This window comes from Leuciscus leuciscus (assembly GCF_965113295.1).
Source record: "Leuciscus leuciscus genome assembly, chromosome: 24".
NCBI classification, from domain to species: Eukaryota; Metazoa; Chordata; class Actinopteri; order Cypriniformes; family Leuciscidae; genus Leuciscus; species Leuciscus leuciscus.
In genome coordinates, this window is record NC_138723.1 from 9,181,446 (window position 1) to 9,190,369 (window position 8,924).

Sequence of the window (8,924 nt, forward strand, 5' to 3'; positions counted from 1 at the left end):
GTTAATCTGTACGATGTAATGTTATATGCTAAAAGAATAGGTCGTCCCAAAACTTCAAAATAATATTTAGAGGTGGAATTAGGACTACTTTCAGATATACTACAGCAGTCTATAAGAAGTGTAGGAATGTAATAAAACCTCTTGCCCTCACATAAATATTTAATATCAAATAATCAACCTTCTATAAGCTTATGACAAATATAAAACATTAATGTATACTGAACTGCATAAATATCTTTATTCAAATACTTCATTGCACTAAATTTAAAATCAAATTAGTGCAAAGGAAACAATATTGTGGCAAAATTTACACAATATTTATTAATTCAGATAAAAAATATAGACTTACATAAAAAACATACAATTGACAGCTGTAAAGGCATCAAACAGAAAATGAATGAAAATGATAACGGAGCCATTTGACATGGGGCAAGCGGTCCATCATGTCTCCAGAGAATCCATCTGGACACTGGCTAGACAGAGTGACCTTCCTAATGAGCCCTTGCTCCCCATCGTAACCCCGCCACGCTCCTGTAAGGTACGGGACAGTGAATATCCCTCAGCAGCCAGATTCCCGGTGATGTTACGTTTTATTGGAATTAAAAACAAAATAAAGTATTTTCACCGGATTGGTCGAAAAGCCCACGGGCTGGGAATGAAATCGGCCACAGATTGCCGCCGTTGATGGATCATCTGATATTTGACCTTTTGAAGGGTGGAGGGGCTTCTGTATGGGTGTGGCATTCATTTTAGAGTCAGTTAGCCTCCATGAAGAGTAGAGATAAAGACAACGTTATCCTGGTCCTGAAGCTGGTATTCCAGTTCACCCTGCAAGGGATATGGATGCACATGCAAGAAAAAACAAAAACAAAAAAACATTTGGCTCATAAATATCATCTTAAAAAAATTATACACTGAAGACCTCATATATACCCAGAAAAAAGTACATATTTATTGTAAATTCATTAGAATTTAGACTTCTAATTTAGAATTATTGTAGAATTCATTAGAAAGAGTTGCAGCTTTAAATCAACACTTGATTTGCAGGTTTTAGTCATTGACAGTTGTTGAGACATTGACTTTTTTCAATTGATTGTGTTACTTTAAATTACGGTCTGATGCCAATACATGTTTTCCTGAAAGAACAACCCAGCACAACCTTTATGTGCATTAGATGAATGAAGAGAAGCTGACACTGGACCTAAAATGAGCATGTCATTAAAACAGAGAGTGGAAGGAGTGATTGAGGAACTGAACACACACACGCACGCACGCACGCACAAACATACACACACCGTCTTACCATTAGTTCCCAGTCTGCGTCGTTAATCAATACGAGAATCCCAGGTCTACTGTGTGTCAAAAAGAAGAGCTCATGTAAGTGATGTGAGCTACACTAAAACATGACAGTAAAGCAGCTCTCTGATAATAATAATACGCAGCCTGTATGTACACAATGAATATCGCCAGTGCTGCGGTTTTCTAGGACCCTTGCATCCGCAGTTCATTAATTGAAAGAGCTTCTCTCGTAAAAAACATACACATGCAAGATGAAACACAATGAAGACTATGCATAGAAAATCCTCTCACAAAGATTAGCACAATATTTATAATTACACAAATCAATAACACAATACAGCATTATATAAAATAACACAATATATCACTTTGGATTTTGCTTAGTTTCCAACCATTAATACCTACCTACTCAGATTATGAAAAAAGAAAATATTTTAATAATCATAAGGAATTTTATATTTGATTTTATATTTGAAGTATGAGGTGCTAATGTATGTGAAGGGGTTGCCCCTCACGGCTAAATAGTCAACGGTGAGGTTTATACGCCATTGAAGACTACACGGTGTATCAGAGGTATTTTCAGGTAGACGTTCATGCTGATAACGGCAATAAAGGTCATTTACGATGATTCTCTCTATAAAACCTGTTATATCACAATTTCAAAAAATAAAAATCCACTCAAGGCTGAGGAAGCAAAGTATAATTTCTTATTCCTGATGCATTCAAAAAAGTGAAGTATTTGATCACAAAAGGGAATGTGGTGTGATTCTACCTCCTTGACCTCACGGCGAATCTGCAGCGAACACGTAGCACTGCATTTATGACGAGTGTGTGTCTACAGCGCGCGTGTATATTTGTCTGAGCATCATCCTGCATCGGTAACGTATTTACTGTGCATCTGCGAAGTGTGTGTACTTACACAGTGTCGCCCTGCATAAAGAGCTCTGGGCGCTCCTTCAGCATGTTCCCTCGAATCCACGCCAGCAGCTGCTTCATGTTCCCTGTAAGAGTACCACAGAGGTCAGAGTTCACAGGTCAGAGTTCAGTGAGCCAGCCCCACGGTCGATGTGACGCGACAGAGCCTCGAACGCAAGGTGGGGGAGGTATATCAAGAATAGACTCACCCACTGTCATTTTTGAGCACACCATTGAAAATACAGCAGTGATGGCGATTAAATTCAGATTCGTAAACACAGAGACGCCATTAACTGTAGCCGTATCAGCCTGAAAGCACCGACCAGGTAAACGTGACTGGAATAGGTAGGTTTAAAATACAGAAGGTTTGCACCGAAAAGCTGTATATCTATTAGGGGGGGGGGGGGGGGGGGGGGGGGGGGTTGATGATTGATGGATATAAACCCAGGGCGCCAATGTGAATTCAAATTAAATCTAGGATGTCTGCACACCCCCCACGAAAACAAAATGTGCTAGAAGCCGACATTTGTAAGCCTATGATTAGCAAAAACAAAAATGTCTTGTAAAAACCTGTATTACAAAAATTTAACTTAGAATATCTTGGTGGGTGTTGTAAAACAATAAAAAAATGTCCTCCTGAATCCATGCAACTATCACCCGATCAAAGGTATTGGATGTTATTCCACTAATTGAAGGGCAATAAAGTTTAGTCTTCAAGATTTGTGTTGTGTGTTCTGTGATAATACAAGCGCGTGATGATGGATGATAATCGTTTTATATCTGTACGTGTGTGTGTGCGTGAGCAATGAAGCTCCGCTGCCCAACATGGCGGAGAAGTCAGTATGTCCAACATTGTATCATCAGCATCCGTTCTGGAACATACCAGTTTCCTGCTCGGAGGGGTGGTGGAGACAAAGACGGAGAAAGAGGGGGAGAGAAAGAAGGAAAAGAGGGAGATGTTTTCATTTGATCTGGGGAGGAGTTTGAATTTATTGTTTGCGAGTTTGCTGTGGTTGACATAAGGCTGGGCACGCAAATTGCACATTTTCCGTATTTTGCACTCTTGAAGATCGCTAGTTTTTCCCGTATGAAAAGCCATCACACTTATTGGAAATGTGACATCAGAGACGGAGCTTTGAAAAACATCAAAAATAACTACCGCCCTGCCCACCCTATCTGAACACATGGGTAGAATCACCTGCACAACATCCATACTGCTGCTGATCCCTCTGCATACTTTATCCTTGTGTGAAAAAACATAACCTTGATAACTTACCCTAATCTTTGGATATAAATAGGATGAAACAAGACTTCAATGTGTTCTTATGTTTGTCAGCATAGATCTCGACTATAAACTGAAAAATATTTTTTTAAAGGAGGTCCATTAACTGAGGAGTTTGGCAACATTTAACAGTAGATGCTTTACTGACACACATCTCATTTCAAGCAGCTGGGAGGGATGTATAAGGTCTCAGGTGGGCAATGGTTTCTAGAACCAGAGAACCTGTGAGGGGGGTTGGGAAACCCTTGATGGGTTTGAGGACACGATGACCAGAAGACATAGTCTATAGCTAACTGGCTATGCAAACATGTATAATTAGACCAGGACAAATTAGCAAGAGGACGAAAGCAGAGGGCAAGTGGGTGCAGGAGCGAGGGTCTATACAATACTCTTGACTGGGCAAGTTTCCACCAGAACTGAAGCTTTCAGAGATGTCAGCACCAATGCGTGCAAGTGTGTGCGCTGGTAAGCGCGTGGCGTGCTTCTTAGCGAGAGGAAGGGGTCGAGCAACAGAGGCTGTTTCAGGTTAATTGGATCGCTGTCAGCCTCTTCAGTTGTGTAACGATCGTTGTACCTTGCAGCTCAGCTAGCCCACAATCCTGAACCTATAAAGAAGAGTGATGCTTGCCTCAGTGCTAAGCTACCGCAATGAATATTGACTAGTACCAAAAGCAGGGGCGAAAAACAGACGTGATCACTTTCAGCCACATCACTCCTTTGATTGGGAGAACTTGAAAAAACAAAAACAAAGCAAAAGTCTCCTGCTTCGTACAAAGGGTGGTTTATGTGAGCCAAGGGCAAAGAGTGAGGGGTCAACAAGACGCCCCATGTTTCTTAACCCTCTTTTTTGTAGGGGTAAGGGAAGAATGGCAGACGAAAAGGACTGTATAGGTTGTGGTGAGGTAGGAAGATACAGAGGCAAAACAGGATTAGGAGGGGGGAGTATGCGTCATCGCAGACAGGTGCATGCTGGGATAAAGCCTGCGTGGGAGGGTGGCGGTGTCTGTGTAGCATAGTGGCTGGCTAACTCTCTCCGTTTCCTTTCTCTTTTCATGACGATCATCATTATCACCACTATCTTTGGGTGGGAGGGAATGAAGTCATTCATCTTGCTCAGGATATGAGGGTTGGTGTTTCTATGACAATCATGTGTGCGTGTGTGTGTGTGTCCGGCAGCGGGGGGCTCTGCACTACTCATCAATCACTCAGAAAGGTCTGGACCAGTGGACAGAAAATTTAGGCGGGATTAGTGTAGAGCATCAGTGTCAGACTTAGCAATCGTAGCCAGCCATCCGTGATGTACTCAAATCATGCCCAAACACATGTAACAGACTATGGGCTTCAAATGTGCTCCAAGGTCATCCCCTAGGCCCCTGCGAGGTCTTGGTGGCCACATTCCCTGCTGTCGTCCGTTTTGTGGACAGGTTGTCGTGGATACTCCAGTGCCATGGAGCTTGACCCTTCTCTTGTTTGGCAAGGCCACCAAAGTGCACATAGATTTGAATGTTCTCGACCTCAGAGCTGGGACAGGGATGCAAAATACTGACATACTTGGCCAAAAGTTCTAGTCCTGTTCAATACAACTCAGACCTCAAGTGAAGGACAAACACCGTCCATGTTTTTTTCCCCCAACCAGATCATCCTTGAGTTACCAGGTTGACTTTGAAGAACTCATTATTAACAACTTAACTTTGTGAATTTACCAGTTGAGGGAAAGAAAGGGTTTATAACCCACCAACTAAATCTGTGTGGAAACTGACCCACATGGGAGGCTCAAAGGAACAATTATATCCTAACAATTGATATACTGATTAGTTGGATGAAATTTGGGAATCTCATCCCTGCTCGGTAGATATCACCATCATCTACTAATCACTTGCCCAATTCCAAAATGTCAACTACAATTCCTCCAGGAACTTCTGAGCATGTGCATGGGATATAAGGTCTTGCTTTACCAATCCATCTTTTCCACTAATGACTCTCAAATGACTTGCCTTCCAATCCAGAGATGGCAGAGAACATGTTACCCACTCACTGCTTAAATACAGGGAGCAATACAAGCACTCCCCCACAACCAAACATCCCACCGCTTTCACAAAAATGTCCCACCAGGAAGCCGTAGGAATGCGAGGTGTTTGTAGGAGTGGGGCATTTGTACTGTCAGGCATCCCAAAAAATGACTGCACACAAAAAGGACTTAGTGCTTTGTAACAATTGTCCCTCCCTCCTTTACTGGCCCTCCATTCTCCATACCTTTCCTGTGACCCCAGCACTAGGCATAAAAGATCCATCAACAGTATCACTGGCTGCATTTACAAGTGAAAGGGGCCCAATAATGGAGCAGTTAGGGGAAGAATGGCTGGGCACAGGGAGGCTCACAGATGTTGGTGGTTGAGGGGAGGTGGGATGTATGGAGAAGGGGCTCAGCTCCATTGTTGCTGAGGGAGGGGTGGAGGGGGGAAAAAACTCGATTTGTGATGGCAGGCCGGCACTTGTTTGCCATTGGCCCAATGTCAGAGTGAAAGCAGGACTGGCTGGAAGAAAAGGTGTCCAGGGAAGCGTGTGAACCAGGGCTCTGAGAGGTCAGGGGAGGAAAGGAGGCGAATGGGAAAAGGGCATCAGGGAGAGGGACGGCAGAATAAAAGAGATAGATGTGGAGAAAGAGGCACATAATTTGGTATGATTTGTGTGGCTTTCTTCTATAGGAGTACTAGAGAAAAAAAAGGCCTCCTTTCGTTCTATAAGGGCATAAGGCCAACAAGTGAATCCTACATCCGAATCTCTGGTATTGGGAGAGAAAGGGAAGAGATATTTGGAGCTAATTAAGTCATCAGCACTGTGAATGGTAAAGCACTAAAGGTTTGAAATAGAAAAGGTGATAAACATTTGAAGTCTGATAGAAGTCTCTTAATATTACCCAACCATAAGAACATCCGAGCATCATCTGTGCTTTATCTTTCATACATTAGATGTAAAAGAATACTTCAGTAAAATCTTTACTCTTTAAGAAAAGAGTAACAAACTAGATGTTCACATTTTCTGAAGACAACATGAGTTTGTTTGAGTGTGCAAAACTTGCTATGTGGTTGCTGGGGTGTTCTTGGTGGTAGCTTTGCTGTCCTCAAGTTATATTTATATTTGAGGTTTATGTCTAACACAAATGGTGCAGGACAGGTTACAAGCTTTCTGGTTAATTTCTGGTATGTTTTAGCTTACCTCAAGGGCATCCAAGATGTAGGTGTCTTTTTTTCCACAGTAGTTTCAATTTTGATATTTTTAGGTCAAACCGTTCTTGTCTGTCAGTCATATAATGCAGGTCTATGGTCACCGCCTCAAAGAGCATGCACAAAGTCCAAATTAAAACAATTCCCCGTCGTCCAAATTAAACAATTCCCCATCGTAAGTACACATTGATGGCCTAAGACACGAAACGAGCGGTTTGTGTGAGAAAACGAACAGTATTTATATCGTTTTTTCCTCTTATACACAGCCATGTCGAAGTGATCTGATCTGACGTGTACGCAGACTGGTGCATAGATATATACATTTTGACCTAAAAATATCAAAATTGAAACTACTGCGGAAAAAAAGACACCTACATCTTGGATGCCCTTGAGGTAAGCTAAAACATACCAAAAATTAATTTCAAAGTGAACTATCCCTTTAAGGCCAAAGGGACAGTTCACCCAAAACATCCAATTCTGTCATCATTTACATACCCTCATGTCATTTCCAAAAATGAATTTGAATGGAACACAAAAGAAGATATTCTGAAAATGTCTCAGTGATTTTTGTCCATACAATATTTAAGACCCCATCGCCATTCATTATATGGACAAAAACTGTTAGAGTCATACAAGTTTGGAACGACATGAAAGCAAGCAAATGATGACAGGATTTTCATTTTTGGGCGAACTATGCTTTAAATACTTAGGGTTTTGTTCCAATTATGAGTAATAATAACAGTGATCCTTGCATTAGCAAACTCCACAAACACAACAGAAGAGGTCAATCTTTTCATACTCACAGGGATCTGATTGGCCAGGGAGTACCACATGATGATTCTTGACTCCATCAAACAGAAGTTCAGCTCCACCTCTAAAACCGGATAGAGTGCATAATGCTGTTAATGCCTCTTACAGGTAGAGCTTTTAACAATTATAATATTCAGTGAAGGTTCTCCCATTTCCAAAATCATTTAACAGTATCCTCCATGCAGCTTTACTTAACATCTAGTCCATGACAACTAAGAAACTCCATCTGATTCTTGTCCTTAAAGGGTAGTTGGGTGAACTCGCCCTGTAACGTTTTGCATCTGACACAAATGCCACAAAGACTTTTTAAAGTTGATTTTATGTTTTTAATAGGGGCAGAATAGCACTAAGGACTTTTTGATAGGGCAGGCAAATTTGGAGAGGCTAGCAATAGCGAGTTAGCTTTGAAAGCATTAGATCCAACAGCGTCTCTAAAGCCACGTCTCCTTCAAAACACATGAACGCACACAGCAGAGTCTGCAAAGCGTCACAAGAAACGGGTGTTAAACTACCTCATGTCTCGAAGCACATAACATTGCAATAATAATGAACGTAAACAACTTACAGCGCACTTATTTGTACCACCTGACGGCTGCAGATTCATTTCGCCGTTGATAGTGTTGACAAAGAAACGAATGCAATGACTGGCCGAAATTTTTTTTAGTCCTGAGACTTCCACAGATGATATGTGTCAATTTTTTTTACATTTAGACCACTTCTATTATTGATTGCTATCAGGATGTGAATAGAGTATAACAAAAAGTGTTTCTGAAAAAAATTGCCTACCTTTAAAACTCCTGAAGATTTTTCAGGTATGATTGTGGTAATTTCCTTTTTTTTTTGTAAAGGAATTTACATAACTTACATAACACCTAGCCTAAATTCGAATGAATTTGCGCAGACCAACGGATCTACTTCAAAGAAGACAACATCTCAGTGTACTGTACAGTTGTTTTACTTAACTTTCACCTAACCAGTTAAGCCTCATTTAATAAACGCAAACTCAGTAAGTGACAGAGATCTGTGCAAGATCGCGAGAAGGTGCATGTCAGTGGGAAAAAAACAAAAAACAGGCAGGGACATGAAGTCAGAGTAGGACTCATGTAGCAGGTGCAGACCCAATAAAGAGAGCTCACATCTCCTGGAGAATGCCCAGTTGTCCTCCAGATCGCCCGGCCTGGCGAGATGCCCGTACCCTAGCGGTACAGAGAGAAGCCAGCCTGTGTGCCAGCCTCAGAAAGGCCACTCACAAACACCACCTCTGTCCATCGACAGTCACATAGGACTCTATGACGACTTAAAAGCAGTGAGAACTTTGACCGAATGCAACATTTTTCTGCACCCGATGAATTCTGGCCAATATATTTTAAAGATGCTCTCCCTTTCTGTCACTC

At 41.6% G+C, this 8,924-nt stretch overlaps 1 protein-coding gene across 2 annotated transcripts in view; it reads right to left on the bottom strand.

The window, feature by feature from the left end:
• Positions 1-295: 295 nt before the first annotated feature.
• The window catches only part of urm1 (ubiquitin related modifier 1), a 10,331-nt gene continuing 1,702 nt past the window's right edge, over positions 296-8,924 (bottom strand). The window contains exons 2-5 of one of the 2 annotated variants that reach the window (XM_082158851.1): positions 7,524-7,594; positions 2,219-2,300; positions 1,304-1,349; positions 296-828 (exon numbers count right to left, since the gene is read on the bottom strand). In XM_082158851.1, the coding sequence (XP_082014977.1) occupies positions 760-828; positions 1,304-1,349; positions 2,219-2,300; positions 7,524-7,594 (268 nt within the window). In that variant the 3' untranslated portion in view covers positions 296-759. Of the gene's footprint in view, positions 829-1,303; positions 1,353-2,218; positions 2,301-7,523; positions 7,595-8,924 lie in introns of both variants that reach the window. The other variant, XM_082158850.1, reaches the window with a different exon arrangement.